We start from the raw sequence: 26,604 nt of genomic DNA, 5'->3' as shown, positions 1-26,604 counted from the left end.
TGTGCAGCCTGTTGCGCTCCGGGCTGTGGTACTGATGGTGCTGAAGAACGTGGGGTGCACCGCCCCGACCCAGAACAGCACTGGAGGGTGGTCCAGATGGGTTTCACAAACACAGCCCAGCCAGGCACACAAAACCACCCCTGGCAGCCACACTTTCTGAGGGTTCTGTTTATAAGAGGTTTCTGGTGCCTCGTCAAATCGCACTTCAAGAACACGGGCTCCAGGGAGGGGCGCCGCTGAGGGAGACCCGGCTCCACAATCCCCTGTGCTAAGGCCAGGCTCCCTGTGCCTGATTTTCATTTGAGCCACAGAGTCCACTCTGAGACCCACCCCGGCCACCTCCACACTTCAGGACAGCACCACAAATCTGACTTCGCCACTGATCCCAAAGCACCCCACGTGGAAGCGTGACTGCAGCCTACTCGGTGGGCGGGCTCCGCGGCAGGTCCCGCGCCCCACAGGCCCGGGCACGCTCCCCCGCACAGACCCTGGGGGTCTCACGGGGGCCCCAGGAACTGCCACGCTTGAAGACTTTCCAAAGAGTGGTAGGAGCCGGGTCACCACCTTCGCTCCGTGCGTGTGTAACCCGCGTGCACCTCCGCGGGACCGCGCCTGCCCTCTCCCAAAGGCGGCCCTGCACCCCCAGGCCTGGGTACACCGCCAAGCACCCTGCTCTTGCAGATCCAGCACGGACAAAGAGAGGACTCGGCAGAGACCACGCCGTGGCACCAGGGGCAGGACAAGACCACGCCGTGGCGCCAGGGGCAGGACAAGACCACGCCGTGGCCCTAGGGGCAGGACAAGACCACGCCGTGGCACCAGGGGCAGGACAAGACCACGCCATGGCGCCAGGGGCAGGACAAGACCACGCCGTGGCCCTAGGGGCAGGACAAGACCACGCCGTGGCGCCAGGGGCAGGACAAGACCACGCCATGGCGCCAGGGGCAGGACAAGACCACGCTGTGGCCCTAGGGGCAGGACAAGACCACGCCGTGGCGCCAGGGGCAGGACAAGACCACGCCGTGGCCCTAGGGGCAGGACAAGACCACGCCGTGGCGCTAGGGGCAGGACATGGGAGGGGGCTCAGCTCTGCAAAGGCCACAGGCCACGGAGGTCCCCAGGGGCGTGCGACGCAGTCCTCACCTGAGGAAGGCTTTTGCGTGGCTGAGGTGAGGTGTCACCAACAAGAAGTCATCCACCAAACGCAGCAGCAGCCTAAAATCAGGGAAAGGCACGGGCAAGGTTAACTTCACACTTCGCGTGCAGGATCTTCCCGTGAGGAACTGAACATCAAACAACCTACTCAGGCAAAATAAAGTGACACTCTCCAAAGCGCTTCAATAAAAAACTTAAATTCTTTCCAACAGATGTGCTCTCTGGTTAACCATAAGGCGATTCCTCACGTATGATGAGCATACGGTGTTTGGCACCGGCTTGTGCGACTCTGCCCTGCTGAGGATGAACGGAGGCCGTCAGGGGCGACCCCACTCCTCAGACTCTCAGGGAAAAGCAGCTGAAGAGGTAGCAGTGCCGGGCCGGGAACCTCACCTTTCTGAGCTGCGTGGTGCCCTCTACCAGCGTGACAGCTGCGGTTCTCAGCGTCACCTGAGGCCCAGATCCTGTCCACAGGAAGCTGGGCACGGTGCACCGTGTGCAATCTCAGAGTCACCCTCGAGCCCACGCCTGGTGCCCGCGGCCATGGACCCAGGCGTCCTGTCCCGGAGGGCTGACTGGCATGCTGCCAGCTCGAGGACACTTCCCTCCGGGCCCCAGAGCAAGCTGTGTGTACAAGACATTTTTGTTCCTTTGACATAAACTTATTTCAACCCAGAACTTGAATCGTAATTAAAAAGAACCTTGTTCTACCGTACATGCTATGATTGGAACCAGAGTTTTAAAAGATACACAAAGAAAACCCAGAGACTTGGAGAGAAATGGCCCTGTGGCTGCAGGCTTCACGACGCATCCTTCGCTAACTATTTTCACTGAAACAGTCACTGCTGTCCACAAAAGCAGCTGAGCCGAAGCACATTAGGTTGGCCCAATACTTAGAAGCAAGACATTCTTGGGTGTAGACCCCATGAGAGTGGGATGGGCAACGGGCTGAAGACACACCCTGTCCAGGCCACCTGTCAAGGGTTTGCCCGGTGACTGGGGCCTCAGGCTGCACCAGACCCATCTCCCTGAGGACCTCAAGGATCCCAAGCAGGTGTCACGGAAGCTGGTGTGCTTCCTCGGTGTTGAGTTCACAAGCTCGTCACACAGGGCAACGGCCCTCCTACCTGCTGAGCCTTGAGGCCTGCAGACACGGCTGCTGGACAGAGTCCATGTGGGGCCCACAGACCACACCTGCGCGACCCCTCCCGGGCGGCTTCCCACCAAGGAGGGGCTGCAACCTTCCCTGGTGCCTCAGGATGGAACAGTCATGGCCTCCAGAGCGCCAGAAACATTAACACTGAATGCCCCGAAAGCAAATCAACCATCACCCAAGCCCCCAGGAAAGAGGAGGCCCCACCTGTCCCCACCTGTCCCGCCCCGTCCCCACCCGTCCCGCCGAATCCTCACCCGTCCTGCCGAATCCCGGCAAACAACTTGTTCTCCATGTCGCCGTAGCACAGGCTGCAGAGCAGTGTGGACAGGATGGAGCCCTGCGGGATCCCCTGACACTGGACGTAGGACCTGGCGGGGGAGACACAGGCCCCAGTCGGACAAGGAGGGTGCTGGACTCACACAGAGAGCACCCCACACACCAACAACGTGTCTACCATTCAGCTGGCAGGCACCTAAGTCGCACACACAGTCCCTGCGTCCCTCTCACTGTGAACTGGGTTTGAAGCAGGCGCAGCCACAGGGGTGACCACATCCTTGTTCTGGTGCATCAGGGGTTTCTTTCATGAAGCGGTTTACATCTTAGTTTAATTACAGAACAGACACCGACCTGGAAGGAATGTACCCACAGTGAAAGACCACAGCCCTACTGCAGCAGCTGTGTGCAGATGGATACAACCTTCCCCCAGTTCTACAACGACCCACAAGACACACTCTGCAGACAGACAAGGATGCCAGGGGTGCGTTTTCTGACAAACAGAGCGGAACAGGCCCTCGGAACGCGAAGGTGCGTACAGGGGGCATGCCTGCCACGTGACCCTCGGCTGTCCTCGGAGTCCGAAGGACGCCCACTCCTCTTGCTAAGAGGCACTGAGGCCCCCTGCAGAGACGAGACCTGTTATTTCCAAGGAGCGCTGTAAGTGGTCCCCTTAAAAACAGGCTTTCTGGGCAGGTGCGGCGGCTCACACCTGTAATCCCAGCACTCTGGGAAGTCAAGGTGGGTGGATCACCTGAGGTCAGGAGATCGAGACCAGCCTGGCCAACATGGCAAAACCCTGTCTCTACTAAAAATACAAAAATTAGCCAGGCGTGGTGGCAGGTGCCTGTAATCTTAGCTACTTGGGAGGCTGCGGCGGGAGCATTGCTGGAACCTGGGAGGCAGAGGTTAGTGAGCTGAGATCATGCCATTGTCCTCCAGCCTGGGCAGACCACAGGGACACTAAAAGATTAAAAAAAAAAAAAAAAAAAAAAAAAAAAAAAGAGGCTTTCCTTGTCGGTGCAGACATCACACTGATGGGCAGGGACTGTGCTTTTCACACGGAGGCATCAACTCCAGGAGTCTGGCCAGCCCAGCGCGGCGACGCATGCGGATACACCCCCGTGGGCGCGCAGGATGGGAAACTCTCTGTTCTTGGTTTTTGGGGCAATACATTTTGAAGATGTGTTTGTTCAGAGGACAAACTGGACCCCAGTGGGGATGTGAGCTTCAGGCCTGTCTGTGTCCTAGGGGCAGGACAGACACAGCAACCTCTTGCCCATCAGAGCACGAGGACAGTCACACCTCACATTCCCCCGCCACACACTGATGGCATGTGGCTTGATCCACCTTAGTAAAATTCACGGCCAGAAAGGAGTCCTGTGGCGGCCACTCTAGGGAGTAACTTTTGTTAGATACAGCAAACGCCAAGTTTCTCTTTAAAGAATCAATACGTCAGTATGTCCAGCTCTCTTACTCTTTAATTCTCAATTTCAAAGTTTAACTTCCTTGTAATTCCAGTAAACAACTTTCTCCACCGGTTCTAATCAGTAGTTCACGTCTGTTCCCCCAGCCCCTGGCTCCATCCTGACTCATCCGGGTCACCTGCTTCAGTCACCTGCTCTGGTCACCTGCTCCGACCAGGTCACCCCTGGATACCTGCCCCGACCTGCCTGTAACTGTCCTTCCCGCCAAACCACCCACCCTGCCACTCCAGCTCAGACCCTGCTGTCTTTAAAATAGCCAATCGGGATGAGTCTAGCTTGTGCGGTCTAACCTAGCCAATAGGGGAACAGCAGAGCAGTAGGGGCGACCCCGGTCAGGAATAAATACCCCTTTTCCTCCCGTCTAAACATGTGGTCACCCTTCTCCATCTGTGTGCCGCACCCTTCTGAGGAAGTAAACTGTCTTGCTGAGAGGACTGATCTTCCAGAGCAATTTCTTTTGCAGCATTGAAATTTTACTTATAACACATTGCCAGTGGCTTCTGTGGCCCGGGTGCCACTTATACACGTGCACACATGTCCCCTGGTCAAAATTCCCTCTGCAGCCATCTGCAATCTGTTTTTTTAGGATGTGTATATCACTTAATATTTCTAATGATACTTTAATAAACATTATAATTGCTAATAATAACATGAGTGGCTACTTATCATGCAATAATTAACAGTTACATTTTTTAATAAAAGCCACTGAAGCTGTGCACAGCTGCACGTGTCTGCTGGAGATGACCCCAGAGGGGCCTCCGCAGTCCAGCCTGGCTGTGCTGGCAGGTCCCCCATGCCGCTGCTCTCCCCGGCACGTGCGGGGCCACAGGCAGAGGCCTGCTGGGAGGTGTGTGGTTTTATTTGAAATCCAGGGGACATGCTGAGACTGGGCATGGTTGCTGTGTGATGGCGGCTCTCCCAGGCCACCTGCCCCACGGCCAGCACAGGCCCCCAAAAGGAGCAAAGTACACAGTCAAGCCCCCACTTTCCAGATGGGAAGTCTAGTCACAAAGAGGAGAGCCCATGCCCTTGCAGGGTCACATGACAGGGACCGGACTAAAAATCGGATAAAATCCTCCTGTACCTGGAGAGAGAGATATCAGAGTGTGAGAGCCGGGTTTTCAGCTCCAGCAACTTGGAGCTGACAAGCTGCAGGCTCAAATGCTCAGCTGCACACCTGACCCAGACACACCCCACGCCCGTCGTCCTCGGCACAGGGGCAAGTCCACACCCAGCCTGCCATTCCCAGGCCTCGCGTGGCCTCTGCTCTGCACCGGCAGCTGCCAGCTGAGCCACGTTCCTGGGGCCTCAGGAGCCTCCAGCCCGGGAGCCAGAAATGGAGACCCCGGAGGCCCCCTGGAGAAGGGCAGGGGGGAGCAGAAAGGCGAGAGGTGGGCAGAAGCCCAACCTGCCCACCCACCAGCAATGGCACCCATGCCGCCCAACTCACTTGCCCCCGATCCTCACGACGTGGTTGCACACGAAGCGTAGGAAGACGTCGAACAGGCCGCTGCTGGCCTCATTCAGGGAGGAGCTCTGGGAAGGCAGACGGGAGGCGGGAGTGGGTGGGGGGCGCTCAGACAGGTAGGACCGTAGCCAAGACCCTGAGTCCCTTTTGGGGACAGTTTTTGCAACGAAGTGCAGGGCTAGGCTGGAATGTAGGGCCACTGTAGGCTGGCCAGGCCGAGTCTCTGCAGACACACAGGGCCTTAGGCACAGTGTGTGACGAAGAACACACCCTCTGGGCCACTGTGTCCACTGGGCTCAGACCCCCACATGCTGCCGCCGCCCAGACAGCAATGGGTCTGGGTCCCAGGAGCCCACGCCCCCCTCATCCCCACCCTGGGAGCAAAGGAAATTTGCCCGAAGTTCTCTGAGCCTCACCCAGTGGACATGACTGTCCCATAAGTAGAGCAAGGGCTAAAGAGGCATCTGCAAAGAGCCATAGAGCCACGTGAGCAGACCCAGCACGGAGAAGTCAGCCCAGCGGGACGCAGCTCAAACATGGCCTGTCTTCCCCAAGGAGGGAGACACGCTTCCTTTGGCCTCAAGCTCCACACTGACAGAGAAGACGTTTAGCAAATCATGGATGAAGCCACGTAGAGTGGAGAGGGGCCGTGTAGTCAAATGTAAGCAGTAGCCGGAATGTGGCAGCTATCACAGCGTGGCACAGCTCAGCGTGGGACGTGGTGGAGATTCCACCAGAGCACGCGGCTCATCACGGCCCCGCAACAGCTCGCTACCCCCCTACCCGCCCAGAGCCAACAGTCTGTCTGGTGATGACCCCAGTGGCGCCCCAGGTGGGGACCCGCCGTTGGGAGCGTGTGCCCGGACCTGCTCAATGACGACGCTATCCCTCAGGGAGCTGGTCTCCTGCAGGCGGGCCACAAACTGCCGCATGTACGGCTGGAGGTCCGCCAGGGTGGACACCTGCCGGCAGAGGGGGGGCGTGAGCCACAGGTGCCGCCCACCCCGACCCAGGGCTGGGCACGTGCTTCTTCCAACAAGGACACACGGAGCCGCGCCACCTGTGGTCAAGCCCGGGAGCCCCTGGGAGCTTCTGTGTGGGAAAGGAGACGAATGAGGATGGGGACAAAAAGTAGCTATCAACACCCAGAGCGCCACCTGCTGTCACCACAATGCAGACACACCATGACTAACAACCATCCACGGTCACCACACACCAGACCCCCCAACACTGACCACCATCCAGTCACCACACACCAGACCCCCCAACACTGACCACCACCCACAGTCACCACACACCAGACCCCCCAACACTGACCACCACCCACAGTCACATGTCAGACTCCCCAACACTGACCACCACCCAGTCACCACACACCAGAGCCCCCAACACTGACCACCACCCACAGTCACATGTCAGACTCCCCAACACTGACCACCACCCACAGTCACCACACACCAGAGCCCCCAACACTGACCACCACCCAGTCACATGTCAGACTCCACAACACTGACCACCACCCAGTCACCACACACCAGACCCCCCAACACTGACCACCACCCACAGTCACGTCAGACCCCCCAACACTGACCACCACCCACAGTCACGTCAGACTCCCCAACACTGACCACCACCCACAGTCACGTCAGACTCCCCAACACTGACCACCATCCAGTCTCCACACACCAGACCCCCCAACACTGACCACCACCCACAGTCACACCAGACCCCTCACCACTAACCACCATCCACAGTCACATCAGACCCCTCACCAGTAACCACCATCCACAGTCACCACACACCACACTGCCCTCATGAGCAGCTCGCCTCGCAGCCAGCTAGGGTGTCACCGTCACCCCCTGGAAAGTCCCACAACGTTCATAATGCAGGTCTGTGACCCAGAACCCCACCCCTGGAATTTACCCAGAGGCGAGGGTTTTTGACCCCCAGGACACTCCCAGATGCCAGAGCGCTCACAGTAGGCGCAGCCGTGGAATCCACACCCAGAAGGCTCCACAGCAGCAGGAAGGATACATCCACGTGGCGTGTTCCACAACAGAACCACCTGTGGACAGGATGCTCGGCCACACACACGGCATGGCTGAGGCTCAGACCCCAGAAACCACCTCCCATCTGATCTCACTAGTGTGGAGACCTAGAGGTTGGAACCAGGGTCACTGCAGGGGCAGCGGCTTCTGCTGGGAGGAGGAGGTCTCCTGGACTCTGGTGACTTCCTACACCTGGGTGCAGGTGGCGGCCATCAGGTTTCCACAAGTATAAAATTCTGCTGAGTCAGACATGAGATTTGCAAATCCCTGCAATAGTCTCAAGAAAAAGCGAGACGAAAAGGTCCAGGCAGGTCTTCACACGTGCTTCTCCCCAGACTAAAACTCTGAGGACATGTCTCCACCTCTGCACCCCCAGCCCGGCACTGCTTCGGGGGCTAAGCCCCCGTACTCCAGCATGCTCATGACCATTGGGTGGGAACCCAAGCCCAGGGCCCCTTTCACCCCTGCTGAACCCCCAGGCCCCGGCCGCCCTGGGAGGAGAGTGCCCGGGGGGAGCAAGGCCTGAGTAGGCCTTCTCGTCTCTCATGGAGCTGGCACAGGCCACGCTAGGATCCTGGGGGATCCCAGGGGGGCCAGGAAGGTACCACCAGCATCCCTCGTCTCCTCCCAAAACCAGCCTGCAGGCTCTGAGGCCCAGCGCTGTGACAGGACAAGGCACCCGTGCTGGAAGGGAGGACCCTGAACGCAGAACTCACCACACCAGCACCCGAGCGTGCAAGGACACGGTGCGGTTCATGCCCAGCAGAGGGAAGGGAGGCTGAGGGCCACACACACAGCACAGACACACACGTGCACACACACTGCAAACAGGCACGTCAGTAATGCACCACACACACGTGCACACACCGTAAACACGCACGTCAATACACCACACACACCACACACACGTCAGTAATACACACACACACCACAAACACGCACATCAGTAATACACCACACAACACAAACATGCATGTCAGTAACACACTGCACACACGTGCACACACTGTAAACATGTATGTCAGTAATACACCACACACCACAAACATGCATGTAATATACCATACACATCACACATGCCAGTAACACACCACACACACGTGCACATAACGCAAACATGCATGTCAGTAATATACCACACACCACACACACCACAAACATGCGTGTCAGTGACAAACCACATACACGTGCACAAACACTGCAAACGCATACACGTGCATAGACACTGCAAACACACGTCAGTAATATACCACACACTAGACAGCACACACATGCATGTGTCACGGACACACAGCACACATATGTACATCACAGATGCATCAGACACGTACCGCAAACATGCACATCAGTGACACAAGACACACACGTGCACACACCACAAACATGAATGTCAGTAATATACCACACACCACAGACACAGCATGCACACATGTGTCACGGACACACCACCCATGTGTATATCACAGATGCATGTGTCAGACACACACTGCAAACATGCACATCAGTGACATATACTTGCACACACATCGCAAACATGCATGTCAGTAATACACCACACATTCCAGACATACTGCATGCATACGCATGTGTAGCAGACACACACACCACACATATGTGTGCTAGACACACATGTCAGACACACTGCAAACATGTATGTCAGTGACACACCACACACATGCACATACGGTAAACATGCACATCAGATACACAACATAGATACACAACATAGACACACAGCAGGGACACACACTTGTCACGGACACACACACAGACCACAAATATGTACATCAGACATACGTCACAGACACACTGCAAACATGCACGTCAATGACACACCACACACATGCATACATGCACACACCAGAAACATGCATAGCAGAGACACACACACCACAGACATACACAGCATGGACACACACGTCACAGACATACATACTGCAAATATGCACATCAGTGACACACCACATGCACACATGCAAACACATCACAAACATGCACATCAGAAACACACCACAGTCACACGTGCCAGACACAATGGGCACACACACGCCAGACACACTTGTGCCATGGACACACACACCACACACATCACAGATGTGTAAATCATGAAAGCACCTTACAGAAACACATCACAGACACAACTGCATCCTAGACACATCCATATCCCAGAGACACACACATCCTGGACACCAACTGTATCACACAGGAGCCTTACATGGCTCTTGAAGGCCTTGCGGACGTGCCCGTGGGCGGCCTTCTGGACCACAGCATACCGCCGCACGCAGTACGTGGCCTGCGGCCTGATGATGCTGGCAATGACCTCCACAAGCTTGTCCTGGGGGATGGTGTCGTATGCGCCTGTCACATCCACCTATGTGAGACAAGAAGAGGTTGACGGTGTCCAGTTTGTGACGCAGACGACACTTCTGCCCCCAGGTCCTGGCCGCAGCCACATCCCCCTCTCTCTCTGACCCCCACCCCTCCCGACCCCAAGGGCAAGGTGGGCCATGCGCCCCCCCACCTCTCCAGACCCCAAGGGCAGGGCGGGCTGTCTCCTCTCTGAGCCTCAGGACAGGAGGCCCCTGGCTCAGGACTGGGTGTGAGGCACCAGGGCCTAGTGATTGAGCCGGCACAGTCCCTTCTCTGATGGTATCTGGTGAGACCTCCCCTGGAAGAAGGAGCCCTAGGGTTGGGGTACAAGGCCTCCACCCCAGGAGCCGACATGTCCCCAACAGTGACAGGGTCAGCTGCACTCCCTGCGGCCCACCCAGGAGTGCCTCCTCCACCCAACACAGGTGGAATCAGGCGGCCACTCCCGAGGCCCAGCAGGGCTGCCGAAGGGGGTCCCCAGCACCCACCTTGACAAAGTACAGCTCGGGCGGCGGGTCCCTGGCCCGCATGTGCAGCACAAAGTCGCGCCAGGCCCTGTGGATGTCGTCCAGGCCCAACACGGAGGCGCCCAGGAGGCCGGGCTGCCGCGCACGCTCGTAGTTGAGAACGCTGAACAGCACCTTCACTCTCGAGGTGGGACGCTGGGCCTGGTGGGACAGCACGGAGGTGGTCAGGAAAGCAGACCTGGCTGCTGCCCTGCCCACCAGAGGGACCCGCAGGAGAGGCAGCCCCACCCCAGCGTCCCCAGCCACCCAGACCCAGGGCCTTAGACCCCTCACAGCTTCCCCAGAGCCCGTCTGAAACGTGCTGCGGGCCACATGTGTGTTCCACATGGGATCCTCACCCGACCCCCTCTGCCTGGCTCACCCCACACTCCCCTCGAATGAGGGTGTCACTGCAGCCACAACAGCACAGGGGTGGGTACAGGAGCTGGGGGCGAGGTCCCAGGGTCCCCAGTGCCCGGTGGGCTCTGGCAGCCGTGGCCTGGTCCCTGGGCCCCACACACAGCAGCACACGGGCCTGAGCGCCACGGCAGGACACGGATCCGGGACCTCAGGCCCCGCTGCATCTAGGCCCAGGCCCAGTGGCTCCCTGTGGTCCTCAGAGCCCGTCCCTGCCCCAGGAGCAACCCCCATGCTGCTTTTCTGACCTCGGCCACCGAGCTGGGCCCACCAACGGGCTTGGGCCGAGCTGTGGACCTGGCTGTGACCTGCGGCCCCTCCTCTCCCCTTCACCTCAGCGGATACCGAACACGGGACTCAGACGCACTTCCGTTTAAAAAGTTAACTAAACCACAGCACGGTCACCCTCTTTTCTCTGCGGAACGTTCTGGCTCCCACGACGTAGTCCATGTTCACAATAGGCCGCAGCCCGTCGGGCTTGGGGAGGAAGCGGAGCCTGGACGTCGGCAGAGCCGGCCTGGCTTCCCGACGCCGCCGGACCTCGGCGTCTGACAGCTCCCGCAGCTGCACCCTCTGCAAGTGCTGCCTGCAACAGAGCAGGAGGTAGGGTCCCACGGGCCGCGCTACGGGCCGCGGGGTGTCCCCGCTGGCTGTGCCGAGGCACGGGATCCGAGAAATAAAGAGACAGGACAGAAAAGGACAAAGAGAGCGCAGCTGGGCTGGGGGCCACCACCTGCGGGCAGAGACGGGCGAGGCCCCGCACGCCCAGAAGCGTCTCTACGGATCGGGTACAGGTTAGGGGGTGGGGTCCTGAGAGAGGTCATCCTAAGGACAGTGACGAGGTCAAGACATTCACGTGAGCGATAAGCAAGGGGCCCACCCCCATCAGGTGGCCGAGGAGGGGGCGGGGAGTGGCGAGGAGGGGGCGGGGCCCGGCGGTGAGAGGGCGGGGCACAGTGAGGAGGGGGCGGGGCACGGCGGAGAGGGCGGGGCACGGTGGTGAGGGGGCGGGGTGTGGTGGGGGGCGGGGTGTGGTGAGGGGGCGGGGCGCGGTGAGGGGGCGGGGCGCGGTGAGAGGGCGGGGCATGGCAGTGGGGGCAGGGTGTGGCGAGGGGGCGGGCCGTGGGAGGAGGGGGCGGGGCGAGGAGGGGGCGGGGCGCGGCGAATGAGCGGGCGGTGTGCAACATCTCTCATCCCGGTCTGCCTACTTCTAAGCGGTCTGCCGGAGGCTGCTGAGTCAGCACAGCGGCCACAGAGCTGACGGGGGCTGCGCCACCTGCCGGCGGCCCCCAGAGCGTCCCGCAGGAGGACGCTGAGTCAGCACAGCGGCCACAGAGCTGACGGGGGCTGCGCCACCTGCCGGCGGCCCCCAGAGCGTCCCGCAGGAGGACGCTGAGTCAGCACAGCGGCCACCAAGGCCGGTCACACCCGGGGTTCGAAGCCCTCGGGCGCTCACGGTTCGCCGCCAGGGGCCGGCTTTCCACCAGCACCGCGGCAAGGTCCCGCAGCTCCTCCCAGGGGAGCGACCCTCGCTCCAAGCCTGCCACACGCGGTGCCGTCGCGACACCGAACGCCGCCGCCCGGGCCGCCCGCCACGCAGGCGACGCCCTTCCGCGCAGAGGGGCCGCCACGCAGGCGATGCCCTTCCGGGCAGAGGCGCCGCCACGCAGGCGATGCCCTTCCGGGCAGAGGGGCCGCCACGCAGGCGATGCCCTTCCGCGCAGAGGGGCCGCCACGCAGGCGATGCCCTTCCGCGCAGAGGGGCCGCCACGCAGGCGATGCCCTTCCGGGCAGAGGCGCCGCCACGCAGGCGATGCCCTTCCGGGCAGAGGCGCCGCCACGCAGGCGACGCCCTTCCGGGCAGAGGGGCCGCCACGCAGGCGACGCCCTTCCGCGCAGAGGGGCCGCCACGCAGGCGACGCCCTTCCGGGCAGAGGGGCCGCCACGCAGGCGATGCCCTTCCGGGCAGAGGGGCCGCCACGCAGGCGACGCCCTTCCGCGCAGAGGGGCCGCCACGCAGGCGACGCCCTTCCGGGCAGAGGGGCCGCCACGCAGGCGACGCCCTTCCGCGCAGAGGGGCCGCCACGCAGGCGATGCCCTTCCGCGCAGAGGGGCCGCCACGCAGGCGATGCCCGTCCGCGCAGAGGCGCCGCCGCCCGGGCCACAGACCGCCCGGTGTCACTGCGCTCCCGGAGTCGGTGCTCGGCACCCACCGCTCTAGACATTCCTCCGACGATAAAATGAGATATGACCCTAAACTGAGATATGACCGTATGTACGGAAGCAGGTAACTGAGCAGCGAGAGATTCTTCAGGCACTGACCGCCAACCATAGACTAATGTAAGATTATACATGAGAGATTATATAAAAGGAAATAACTGAGCAGCGAGAGATTCTTCAGGCACTGACCGCCAACCATAGACTAATGTAAGATTATACATGAGAGATTATATAAAAGGAAATAACTGAGCAGCGAGAGATTCTTCAGGCACTGACCGCCAACCATAGACTAATGTAAGATTATACATGAGAGATTATATAAAAGGAAATAACTGAGCAGTGAGAGATTCTTCAGGCACTGACCGTCAACCATAGACTAATGTAAGATTATATATGAGAGATTATATAAAAGGAAATAACTGAGCAGCGAGAGATTCTTCAGGCACTGACCGCCAACCATAAACTAATGTAAGGTTATACATGAGAGATTATATAAAAGGAAATAACTGAGCAGTGAGAGATTCTTCAGGCACTGACCGTCAACCATAGACTAATGTAAGATTATATATGAGAGATTATATAAAAGGAAATAACTGAGCAGTGAGAGATTCTTCAGGCACTGACCGTCAACCATAGACTAATGTAAGATTATATATGAGAGATTATATAAAAGGAAATAACTGAGCAGTGAGAGATTCTTCAGGCACTGACCGCCAACCATAGACTAATGTAAGATTATATATGAGAGATTATATAAAAGGAAATAACTGAGCAGTGAGAGATTCTTCAGGCACTGACCGTCAACCATAGACTAATGTAAGGTTATATATGAGAGATTATATAAAAGGAAATAACTGAGCAGTGAGAGATTCTTCAGGCACTGACCGCCAACCATAGACTAATGTAAGGTTATATATGAGAGATTATATAAAAGGAAATAACTGAGCAGCGAGAGATTCTTCAGGCACTGACCGCCAACCATAGACTAATGTAAGGTTATATATGAGAGATTATATAAAAGGAAATAACTGAGCAGCGAGAGATTCTTCAGGCACTGACCGCCAACCATAGACTAATGTAAGGTTATATATGAGAGATTATATAAAAGGAAATAACTGAGCAGCGAGAGATTCTTCAGGCACTGACCGCTCAACCATAGACTAATGTAAGATTATATATGAGAGATTATATAAAAGGAAATAACTTAGAGATTCTTCAGGCACTGACCGTCAACCATAAACTAATGTAAGGTTATATATGAGAGATTATATAAAAGGAAATAACTGAGTAGTGAGAGATTCTTCAGGCACTAACCACTCAACCATAAACTAATGTAAGATTACATATAAGAGATTATATAAAAGGAAATAACTGAGTAGTGAGGTATTCTTCAGGCACTAACCACGCAACCATAAACTAATGTAAGATTATATATGAGAGATTATATAAAAGGAAATAACTGAGTAGTGAGATATTCTTCAGGCACTAACCGTCAACCATAAACTATTGTAAGATTATATATAAGAGATTATATAGGCCGGGCGCAGTGGCTCAAGCCTGTAATCCCAGCACTTTGGGAGGCCGAGGCGGGTGGATCACGAGGTCAAGAGATCGAGACCATCCTGGTCAACATGGTGAAACCCCGTCTCTACTAAAAATACTAAAAATTAGCTGGGCATGGTGGCGTGTGCCTGTAATCCCAGCTACTCAGGAGGCTGAGGCAGGAGAATTGCCTGAACCCAGGAGGCGGAGGTTGCGGTGAGCCGAGATTGCGCCATTGCACTCCAGCCTGGGCAACAAGAGCGAAACTCCGTCTCAAAAAAAAAAAAAAAAAAAAAAAAGAGAGATTATATAAAAGGAAATAACTGAGTAGTGAGATACTCTTCAGGCACTAACCGCAACAACTATAAACTAATATAAGATTATATATGATATTATATAAAAGCAAATAACTGAGTAGTGAGAGATTCTTCAGGCACTAACCACTCAACCATAAACTAATGTAAGATTATATATAAGAGATTATATAAAAGGAAATAACTGAGTAGTGAGATACTCTTCAGGCACTAACCGCAACAACTATAAACTAATATAAGATTATATATGATATTATATAAAAGCAAATAACTGAGTAGTGAGAGATTCTTCAGGCACTAACCGCTCAACCATAAACTAATGTAAGATTATATATAAGAGATTATATAAAAGCAAATAACTGAGTAGTGAGATATTCTTCAGGCACTAATTGTTCCAACCATAAACCAATATATGATTATATATACAGGATTATATAAAAAAAAACCTGAGCAGTAACACTGTAAGCGATTCTTCAGGCACTAATTGTTCCAACTATAAACTAATACATCATTATTACATATACAGCATTATATAAAGAAAGTAACTGAGCAGTAACGTTATAAGAGATTCTTCAGGCACTAACTGTGCTGGGGATCTGCTTAGCTCTCCTTCCTTGATGCCCAGAAGGGGGCTTACCCACACAGGACACGCTCGGCTGTGGGACAGACGTGGGGAAGCCCACAGGACACCAGCCCCCATCCGCTCAGTGGAGGGCTCAGGGCACCCACAGCAGAGCACACTGCAGCCCATGCCTGGGGCCACGTCCACCCACACCGGCCAGACGCCTCAGAAAGCACCTCGACTTGCAGGGTACCTGGATACCTGGTCCTACAGTCAACCCTGGGGATGCCCAGTCCTGTGGTCAACCCCCAGGGTGACTGTCCCAGGGTCAGCCCAGGGAACCCAGTCCTGTGGTCAACCCCCAGGGTGACTGTCCCATGGTCAGCCCAGGGCGCCCAGTCCTGTGGTCAACCCCCAGGTTGCCTGTCTGGTGGCCACCAGCCAGGATAGGCTGCAAGGCTGCCATCTGGGGCCACGTGAACCCATGTCCCCTCCACATGGGACGCCTGTCCCTCTGCTACAGCCACCGGGGTAGCCCAGGGCTGGGCCCAGGCAGGACACCCAGGCAGAAAGAGCCGCATCGCTTCCAATGAAGAGGGTCAGGGAGGCTGCTCAGGGCAACTAGGCTGAGGAGGAAAATCAGCTCTCGAGAGCCTACCAGCTCCCTGACACCTCTGCCCTTCAGCCTTTTCCCCGGAAACCACCCATGGGGGCACAGGGGGCTGGAGCGACCGCACTGGATCTGGGCATCTGTGACTGTGGCCTGGCACTACGTGGCCACTGGGCCAAGGGTGTTCTGGGGCTGGTGCCCGGGCCCCAGGTTGCATGCCCGGCCAAGCGTGGGAGAGGCCCAGCACCCTGTCCAGGGAGGAGGGGCCTCCTAGGCCCCCAGGGCAGAACAGCAGTTTCCCAGTCATGGCAAGCAGCGTCTCGGGGACCACGATGTCTGTCTGCTCCTTCCTGTCACCTGAATTAAATTCTTTCGAAAATACTGGTCAAATGGCTATGTTGGGTCGTACAGTGTGACATGTATGTATAATGTCATGGTGATGTAACTTGACACGTCATAGTGTGGTGCATCGTGTATTAACGTGTTCCCGCAGGGAAAGCCCTGAGCATCCCCTAGATGCAGAAGGAAATGGCCCTAGCACCATGTCGGGGTCCCCAGCCCAGAGGTCGAGTGACCTGTGACGAGGGCGGCTGCCAGTTCCCTCTGCAGATATCCTAATGGGGGGCACGGGGTGACCAGGCCCCCCAGGGACTCACGTGTGCAGAGGGGCTGGGGAAGCCCTACCCTTGTGACGAGAGGGTCCTCCTGAGCCCTACACAGCCAGCCTGGGCGGGACATGGAGAAGCCCGTGTCAGGGCCTGGGCTCAGCCAGGCGGGCGTCTCCCAGCCCAGCACTACCTCCCTCACACTGCAGATCCAGCCTGCATCTGCCACCATCCTCCACACTCACTCGACATCACCTGAACGTTGCAGACAAGACCTCACAGCCTTTCACACACAACCACCCCGAGGTCAATCTACAGGGGAACACTCCCATCCCCACAGTCCCTGCGGAGAGGCATCAGCTGGGTGGGATTTTATCCTCTCGTGACCTAAATCCAACAGATTAAATATCCATACAGAACAGCATGAACTAAAAAAGAATCAGGAGAATGGGCGTGGTGGCTCACGCCTGTCATCCCAGCACTTTGGGAGGCTGAGGTGGCCAGATCACCTGAGGTCAGCCGTTCGAGACCAGCCGGTCCAACATGGTGAAACCCCGTCTCTACTAAAAATAACAAAGTTAGCCAAGCGTGGTGGCGGGCACCTGTAATCCCAGCTACTCAGGAGGCTGAGGCAGGAGAATCGCTTGAACCTGGAAGATGGAGGTTTCAGTGAGCTGAGATTGCGCCACTGCACTCCAGCCTGGGTGACAGAGGGAGACTCAAAAATAAAAATAAAATAAATAAAAAGAGAGAGAGAATTGGACCCACATCTATCCCGAAGAGGGGCAAGGATGCTGATGGTAGTGTCTCCATCCGGTATAAATCCCTTCTGCTTTAGAGACCCTAGAGACCATGTGATACAATCTCCTAATTTATAGACAAGAGAATGTGGGCTCCAGGCAGTCAGAGCCTTGCACAGAACCTGCTCGTGCCAGGCCTGCAGCTCCCAGTGCAGAGCCGCAAGCCAGGCCAGGAAGCACGGGCAAGCGTGGACTGGCACACGCCGGGGCCGGGGCCAGTGCTTCCATCTCCAGAACCTCAAGGAGCAGAGGACGTGTGTTGGAATACGCTACCTGATTCCGATGCTCTGCAACTTGCTCCAGACACTCTTCCGGTAGAAAAAGAGCCTGTTCTTCTGAAACGTGGTCTCCGTGACATAAAAAAAAGATCTGAGCAGCTCCACCACGTACACGCCCATCAGCCAGTGCAGAAACTTGGCCAGGATCTCCTCCCGCAGACGGTGCTCTGCAGCCGGAACACTGCCAACCCCTGAAATGAGAAGGACATGACATATCCAGCTCACCGCAGGGCCTGGCGACCTCACCCCACACCTGCACCCTCCGGTACGACGGCCGTGGGAAGCCCAGACGGCCACACTTGGGACCCGGAAGATGAAGCAAAGGAAACAAGTGTCCTGTCGGTGATGCTCCCACCAATGACGCCCTAGAATGACGAGCTGTGGACACGCGGGGCTTTGGTGATATGTCCCATCACACACTAATTTCACCTTTCCTTTCCTTTTTTAATGTGGCTACTTGAATTTTTTTTTTTTTTTGTAAGATGGAGCCTCACTCTGCGCCCAGGCAGGAGTGCAGCAGGACAGTCTCGGCTCACTGCAACCTCCAACTCCCTGGTTCAAGCGATTCTCCTGCCTCGGCCTCCTAAGTAGCTGGGATGACAGGCACACGCCACCACGCCTGCCTAAAATTTTTGTATTTTTAGTACAGACAAGGTTTTACCGTGCCTGTTGACCAGGATGGTCTCAATCTCCTGGCCTCGTGATCCACCTGCCTCAGCCTCCCAAAGTGCTGGGATGACAGGCGTCAGCCACCATGCCTGGCCCTAGAAATTTTAAGACTATCCACGTGGCTCACGTCATGCTCCTGTTAAGAAACAGCGGCTCGAAGCCTCATCCTCGGTCCTCCTGGTTCGCCCGCAGAAGGGAGGAAGCAGACACGCCTCCACACGCAGCACCGCAGCGCTGGCACCACATCGTGGGTTTGCGCATTTCAAACTCGCCACCCCAGAGCCACCAGATCCTGACACACCAGGGTTTTCCAGGCTGAGCCAGACCGAGGGGACGCTGCTACCACTTGCTGGCTGAGGAACACCCGGGGTTTGCCAGGCCAAGCCAGGCTGATTGGATGCTGCTGTCACTTACTGGCTGAGGAGCGTGGCCACGTGGTTCTCCGGACACTCACGGGCTGAGATGAGCGTCTCCACACCTTCATCTGTGCACCATAAGCGGAAGTCCTGGATGTCACTGGATGCCATGGGGCCATGGCACAGGTGAAGCTGGGTTTGCCAGCAATAACAAGATAGAAGAACCACACAAAGACAAGGAAGGGGACCCCAGTAGGTGGGTCCGAGACAGAAGACAGGGAACAGAGGAGGAAAAAAGGGGCGGGGTCAAAGCTAAAGAAATGCTGAGCTCAGAAACAACGCTGATGATGTTTAGCTTGCGGGCGTCAAGAAGCCCGATACACAACTAAGCAGGGGAACAGCACAGAGGTTGTGGGTGGCGACCAGCGATAAAACACACTAAGGCTCTTACTGCTCAGGACAAGGGGAGCAGTGTGTCAGGCTTCATTTAAAAGATCAGAGTAGGCCAGGAGCGGTGGCTTGCACCTGTAATCCCAGCACTTTGGGAGGCCAAGGCGGGTGGATCATGAGGCCACGAGATTGCGACCATCCTGGCCAACACAGTGAAACCCATCTGTAGTAAAAATACAAAAATTAGCCAGGCACGGTGGCACGCACCTGCAGTCTCAGCTACATGGGAGGCTGAGGAATTAGAATTGCTTGAACCCAGGAAGCAGAGGTAAGCGGAGATCGCACCACTGCACTGCAGCCTGGGTGACAGAGCGAGACTCCACCTCAAAAAAACGAACCACAACGAAAAGCTCAGGGGTGATACTAAGCAGAGAAATAAAGCAAATCCGTCCTGACTGGGAGGCAACCACAGGATCAACGCACACTCGGAAGGAAGCACACCCTCGGAAGCCCAGGAAGCGCAGACTCGGAAGGGAGAGCGCCCTCGGAAGCGCAGGAAGTGCAGACTCGGCAGGAAATGAGCCCTCGGAAGCGCAGGAAGCACAGGCTCAGCAGGAAGAGCACCCTCGGAAGCGCAGAAAGCGCAGACTTGGCAGGATACGAGCCCTCGGAAGCACAAGAAGTGCAGACTCAGCAGGAAATGAGCCCTCGGAAGCGCAGGAAGTGCAGAGTCGGCAGGAAATGAGCCCTCGGAAGCGCAGGAAGTGCAGACTCGGCAGGAAGAGCGCCCTCGGAAGCGCAGGAAGTGCAGACTCAGCAGGAAATGAGCCTTCGGAAGCACAGGAAGTGCAGGCTCGGCAGGAAGAGCACCCTCGGAAGCGCGGGAAGTGCAGACTCAGCAGGAAATGAGCCCTTGGAAGCACAGGAAGTGCAGGATCAGCAGGAAGAGCGCCCTCAGAAGTGCAGGAAGTGCAGACTCAGCAGGAAATGAGCCCTCGGAAGCGCAGGAAGTGCAAACTCAGCAGGAAGAGCGCCCTCAGAAGCACAGGAAGTGCAGACTCAGCAGGAAATGAGCCCTTGGAAGCGCAGGAAGTACAAACTCAGCAGGAAGAGCGCCCTCAGAAGCGCAGGAAGTGCAGACTCAGCAGGAAATGAGCCCTCGGAAGCACAGGAAGTGCAGGATCAGCAGGAAGAGCGCCCTCAGAAGCGCAGGAAGTGCAGACTCAGCAGGAAATGAGCCCTCGGAAGCGCAGGAAGTGCAAACTCAGCAGGAAGAGCGCCCTCAGAAGCGCAGGAAGTGCAGACTCAGCAGGAAATGAGCCCTTGGAAGCGCAGGAAGTGCAAACTCAGCAGGAAGAGCGCCCTCAGCAGGAAGCCAAGAAGCAGGGAATGAGAACACGGAAAGACAAATGGAAAATCAAAGTGCAGAGACAGGTCTCTAGTGACGAACAATGAAAACAAATCAAGTTATCCAGCTAAACAAACATTGTGCAACTGGACTGGAAATTCACCAGCGTGCTGTTAATAAGACACACCTACACTATAAAAACAAAAAAGTGTTGAAGATTAGGCCAGGCACAGTGGCTCATGCCTGTAACTCAGCACTTTGGGAAGCCAAGGTGGGTGGATCCCTTGATTTCAAAACTTTGAGACCAGCCTGGGCAACACAGCAAGACCCTGTCTCCAGAAAAAAATTAAATTTAAAAATTAGCTAAGTGTAGTGGTGCATGTCTGTAGTTCTAGCTACTCAGGAAGCTACAGTGAGAGGGTCCCTCAGGCCAGGAGGTAAAGGCTACAGTGAACCATGACTGTGTTCCTGCACTCACCCTGGGCAACAGAGCAGGACTCTGTCTCAAAAAAAAAAAAAAACAAAAAAAAAACAAAAAAAAAAACAACCAACCAAACAAAAAAAAAACAGAAAGAAAGAAAAGGAAAATATAAATTAAAGACAGAAAACCAACACAGCAGGAAAATACTAATCAAAAGAAGCACAGGGTGGCAGCACTAAGAGCAATTCACAAAGAGAGTTAGGAGATTACTAGAGACAGAGAAGTCTACAAGAGATTCACTCATCAGGAAGACAGAAATTCTACCACGTGCACGCACCTAATGCCCCACATAAATGCCATCAAACAAGAAGAAATGAACAGACCCATCCCCCAGGTGAGGGACTTGGCCTCCCTCTTGCAATTTCATGCATCTAGAAGGAGACAGAAGTTTTATGCAGGACCTTAATCAGCTGGATATGGTGAACATGGTCACTATCTACAGGATGTCAGGTATACAATGGACATTTCTGGTAGCCACTCACACACTAGATCACAAAGCAAGTCTCCACAAACCTCAAATTAATTGGTATTATACAGACCACTAGACAACTGAGTTAGAAATCAATAACAACATAACTTAAAATACTCTATGTATCTGGACAATATTCTTATAACTCACCGATCAAAGAAATAACAGAATAAGCTAAACAATACTTAAAAGGGTCTGATATCAAAATTACTTCACATCAAAATACAGGGTGCACAAACAAAAAATCAAAGAATAAGAATACTTAAAAGTATTAACACTATTAGGTATTTTAAGAACTCCTAAAAGTGGCTGAAGTCAACATTATTTCACATCAAAGTGCAGGCTGCAGCTAAGGCAGCACTTAGAGGGAAATGCATAGCTAAACTAAGAAGTTAGAAAAGGAAGGAAAGAATAAACCAAAGGAAAGCATCCACTGCAAAGATCAAAACATCAGAGGTAAATTAGTGAAATTCAAAACAAAGACCCAGAGTTAAGTCTGACGAAGCCGGGCTGAGACACTGGCACTCGATGTGGGTCTCAGAGCAGGACACGGATGGAGACACTGCAACCTGTGGCTGGATGTCAGTCCACGTGAGGGGTGACTGGAGGCAGAGCCCAGCCTCAGCAACACGCCAAAGGTGCCCAGAATAAGGTAACAAGGGTTGCCGCCCACCCAAGGGGGGCTGAGCGGAGGGGCAGCTTGGGAGAAAACAGGACAAGTGAGGGGCTGAGGTGCCTGCTTTCCTTCTGGCCACAGAGAACCCTTCTGGGATGTCTCCAGCAACACCTGGCAGCAGACACAGGCAGCCTGGCAGTCCAGCCTCGGCATGGGGAGAGCTGGGAGAGGGATACTGGCAGCAAGCGTGTGGCGGGAACGGGGGTGGGCAAGCCAGGCCAGACAGAGGCAAGCCGGACCTGAAGCTGTGGCTGCAGCGCCAGGCAGGGGGGAAGTGAGAGCCTGCAGAGTCCTGTGTCCCGGCAGCAACGGGGAAGGACAAAGTGACCAAGAAGAGCCCAGGACGAAAAAAGACAGGCTTGGGGACCAGCACGGTGCCTGCATCATTTATCCAGGCGACAGGCAATTGGCGTGGCTGAGGCCACAGAAACAGCAGATGCACAGGAGCACAGCGCAAGAGAGCAAAAGCCAAGGACACCCGGGACCGAAGCTCACTCACCCCACACACGACGGGGACACCCGGGACCGAAGCTCACTCACCCCACACACGACGGGGACACCCGGGACGGGGCCTCACTCCCTGCACAAGCCAGGGGCAGATTGTGACCTCATCTAAAATCAGAGAACAGCACTGATGGCAGGCAGATTCCTGTCCCGAGCACTCAAACTCTCCTCCCCGAAGGAAGCTAGAACTCGAAAAGCAAGAACACGTAGCATGACCGCTTATCCAACTCGGTGTGGCCACCTGAGCCACAGCACGTGGCAGGCAACGGCTGTTCAACAGGTTAGGGACTTTCAGTCACGCAAGACGCAGCAGTTTGAATGACTTGCTGTGGACACTGGGCCAAGTTAGCAATTCTGCACTGTACACACAAGATCGTGTTAGGAGGGCCAATCTCATGTTGTATGACTTTTGCCATCATAAAAAAGAGCCCCAGGAAGGTGGTCACCCTCCTCGTCTGCACGGCCAGCCCCAGGACCCTGAGGGAACCTGAACAGTGGCTCGGCCACAGAAAGCCACGCACCCACCATGCCGCAGTGCTGGGAGAACAGCTGCACGGGCTGCTGCCACAAGGGTCTTTCGGAACGGGACCAGAAATGAAAGCCCCCACCACAGGCGACTCTAATGAGCAGCCAGGGCGGGCAGACAGCTCTGCAGACGTGGTCTCTGCCACGGCCAGACTTCTGGAAGTCTTCCATGTCTTGGGAGTTTGTGGGGAGGGGGTATCGGAACCCGTTCTGGCTGCCACTGCAGGGCCTGGGAGTGCTGGGAGCCAACAGTGGGGTGGGGCAGAGGTGCCCCCACATCAAATCCAGAAAAACAGAGCGGGGACACGGCAGGGCCCAGCAGCACTGTCCCCCGAACACCCACAGCGCTATCCCTTCCCTGAGCAGGTGCAGCCATCTGCGGTCCTCTGCTCCCACGTGGCCCTCTTCCTCTTCATTTGCACAGAGAGGACCAGGGCCTGTGCTGGAGGACAGCCTCATCTCCCTCCCTCTACCCGGTCCTGGCAGAATCAACGCACCATTTTTTTGTTTTGTTCTGTTTTTGAGACAGAGTTTCACTCTTGTCGCCCAGGCTGGAATGCAATGGCGCCATCTCAGCTCATTGCAACCTCCCGAGTTAAAGCGATCTTCTGCCTCAGCCTCCTGAGTAGCTGGGATTACAGGCATACGCCACCATGCCCAGCTGATTTTTGTATTTTTAGTAGAGATGGGGGTTCGCCATGTTAGCCAGGCTGGTCTCGAACTCCTGACCTCAGGTGATCCACCTGCCTCCGCCTCCGAAAGCACTGGGATAACAGGCGTGAGCCACCGAACCTGGCCATCAACACAATTAAATCTTAAATACAAACCTGCATAGTGGCTGACCATGTGCACATGCAAAACCCTTCCCTCCCACCCCCAGGAAGAGGGAGTTTTTGTCTTCAGCTCCCGTTTCGATCCTTGAAATCGCGAAGGGGATTATAGGTAACCCGCAGGCACCCTGCCAAGAGTGTCTTTGCTTCCACCCGCTTCCCCCCATGGCCAGCACCCCAGCTCCACAGCACACCCCGCCCCATCCGTTCACTGATCCAGCCTCAGCGCCTGGAAATGCATGTCCATAAAAAACCTGAAGGTGAACCTCATAGGTTTATGCAAACTGGACAGGACAGCAGAGGCAGAAATCACCACGTCCACTCGACGCCCTGAGCAGGAAGCCACGTGTGCCCACGTGATGATGGAGACCACAGGACCAGGGCTCTGCCTGCCCCCTTTTCTGAGCGCCTACTGCACTGAGCCCTGGGACCTGGGACCTCGACGGCCACCCCCTCCTCACCTGGGCTCCTGCGCAGCCAAGTGCAGTCACGCACTCTCATCTTCCAGGTCAGCTCCTGCAGCGAGAGCTTGGCATGCTTCCCCAGAGAGATGAACTTCTTGGTGTTCCTGAGGAAGCGACGCTCGTTGTGCCTGGAGCCCCAGAGGCCGGGGGGCACCAGCCGGCGCAGGCAGGCCCGCAGGAAGCCATACACCTGCCAGGGGCTGCTGTGCTGGCGGAGCAGCTGCACCAGGCGACGGGGGTCTGTGTCCTCCTCCTCGGGGGCTGCCACAGAGCCCAGGGGCTTCTGGGCACAGACTCGGGCCGCTGGGGTGACCGCAGTCCGCAGCGGGCAGTGCGTCTTGAGGAGCGCCCCGTAGGGGCAACGCGCGTGGTTTCCGAGCAGCTCCAGAAACAGGGGCCGCATCTGCCAGTAGCGCTGGGGCAGGCGGGGCAGCCTGCGGGGCGTCCCTGGCCTCGAACCCAGAAAGATGGTGTCCAGGAGCCTGCGGGCGCCTGTCAGGCTGGGGCGCAGGGCGCTCAGTAGGAAGGAGGGCCGAAGCCGCTCCTGGGCACCCGAAGAGTAGAGGAAGTGCTTGGTCTCGGCATACACCAGGGGACAACGCGTGTCCCGGGGCTGCGGTGACCGCGATGTGGATGGGGGCCCCGCCGCAGGCTGGCGGCCCGCTGATGGGTACGAGTGGCATGAGCCAGGGGCTTTCTTGGCGGCTCCGGCAGGTGACACCACGCAGAAACCATGGCCGCTCGGTCCACGCGCCCTGCCCCGGTGCGCCCGGGATCCCTGCCCTACAGGCGTCGGCTCCGGCTCCGGGGCAGGCCCACACCTGGGCCTCTTGGGCCACGGTGGACTTACACTGGCACTGCCCCGGCGCCTTCTCCCACCCGGGGCTGGCAGGCCCGGGCGGACCCCGGGCTCTCTGACGCTGCTGCTCCAGGCCCGTTCGCGTCCCAGACCCCTTCGCGTCCCAGCCGCGTGTGGCGCGGGCTGGGGCTCGGGGGCAGCGCGGAGCTCGTACAGCGGCGCCCCGCACACCTGGTAGGCGCAGCTGGGAGCCACCAGCACGTAGAGCGCGCAGTGCGCCAGCAGGTAAACCAGCACGTCGTCGCCCAGGCGGCGCAGCAGCAGCGCCCACGCCCCGCTGCCGCGCAGCGTCTCGGTCACCGTGTTGGGCCGGTAGCTGCGCACACTGGTGGTGAAGGCCTCGGGGGGGCCGCCGCCGGCGCCATCCAGCAGCGCGAAGCCGAAGGCCAGCACGTTCCTCGCGCCACGCTCGCAGAGCCTCTGCAGCACCCGGGCCACCAGCTCCTTCAGGGGGGACACCTGCGGGCGGGGAAAGCGCCCTGAGTCGCCCGCCGGGGGTGCGCGCGCCGCTCCGCTCCCACCCCCGCCCCACCGCCGGACGCGGACCCCGGGCGGCCCACCTGGTGGAAGGAAGGGGCGGCGGGGGGCGGCCGTGCGTTCCAGGGCAGGCACACCAGGCACTGCGCCACCAGCGCGCGAAAAGCCGCCGGGTCCCCGCGCTGCACGAGCCGCCGGCCCTCGGGCCCCAGGCGCCGCACAAACGTGGCCAGCGGCAGCACCTCGCGGTAGCGGCTGCGCAGCAGGGAGCGCACGGCTCGGCAGCGTGGCGCGCGCGGCATCGCGGTGGACTGCAGGGCCAGGAGCGCGGCCTCCCACGTGCGCAGCAGGACGCAGCGCGGGCAGCCTCCAACCTGCGCCCCGAGAGAAGGCGGGGCCGCGGAGAGGAAGGGGCGGGGCTGGAGAGTAAGGGGCGGGGCTGGCGGGGGCTGGCGGGGGAGGGGCGGGGCGGAGAGGGGCGGCGGGGGCGGGGCCGGGGACCAGGGAGGGGGCGGGACGGGACGGAGGCGGGGTCCGCGCGGAGTCGGCGGAGCTGGAAGGTGAGGGCCGGGGCGGGCAGGGTTTGGGGAGCCTGGGTCCCTCTCTCTCCGCCACGCGGGCAGCGCGGCCCCGGGCGTCTGCGCCCGCGAATCCACCGGGAGCCCGGCCTGGCCTCGACCGCGCAGCTGCTCCGTGCGGACCCGGGGGTCTGGGCCGCGCTTCCCGCCCGCGCGCCGCCCCCGCT

General features: G+C 57.3%; 1 protein-coding gene across 1 annotated transcript in view; it reads right to left on the bottom strand.

Moving 5' to 3' along the window:
* Positions 1–26,162, bottom strand: part of TERT (telomerase reverse transcriptase) — a 38,375-nt gene extending 12,213 nt beyond the window's left edge. Inside the window, exons 1-10 of the mRNA XM_039468928.2 lie at positions 25,943–26,162; positions 24,521–25,841; positions 17,807–18,002; positions 11,286–11,466; positions 10,446–10,625; positions 9,803–9,958; positions 6,406–6,501; positions 5,522–5,607; positions 2,566–2,679; positions 1,144–1,215 (exon numbers count right to left, since the gene is read on the bottom strand). Of these exons, the coding sequence (XP_039324862.2) occupies positions 1,144–1,215; positions 2,566–2,679; positions 5,522–5,607; positions 6,406–6,501; positions 9,803–9,958; positions 10,446–10,625; positions 11,286–11,466; positions 17,807–18,002; positions 24,521–25,841; positions 25,943–26,161 (2,621 nt within the window). The 5' untranslated portion in view covers position 26,162. The remainder of the gene's footprint in view (positions 1–1,143; positions 1,216–2,565; positions 2,680–5,521; positions 5,608–6,405; positions 6,502–9,802; positions 9,959–10,445; positions 10,626–11,285; positions 11,467–17,806; positions 18,003–24,520; positions 25,842–25,942) is intronic.
* Between the last annotated feature and the right edge of the window lie 442 nt (positions 26,163–26,604).

The sequence above is a fragment of the Saimiri boliviensis genome, chromosome 1 (genome assembly GCF_048565385.1).
Source record: "Saimiri boliviensis isolate mSaiBol1 chromosome 1, mSaiBol1.pri, whole genome shotgun sequence".
Taxonomy (NCBI): Eukaryota; Metazoa; Chordata; class Mammalia; order Primates; family Cebidae; genus Saimiri; species Saimiri boliviensis.
This window is presented reverse-complemented; position numbering and strand designations above follow the sequence as displayed.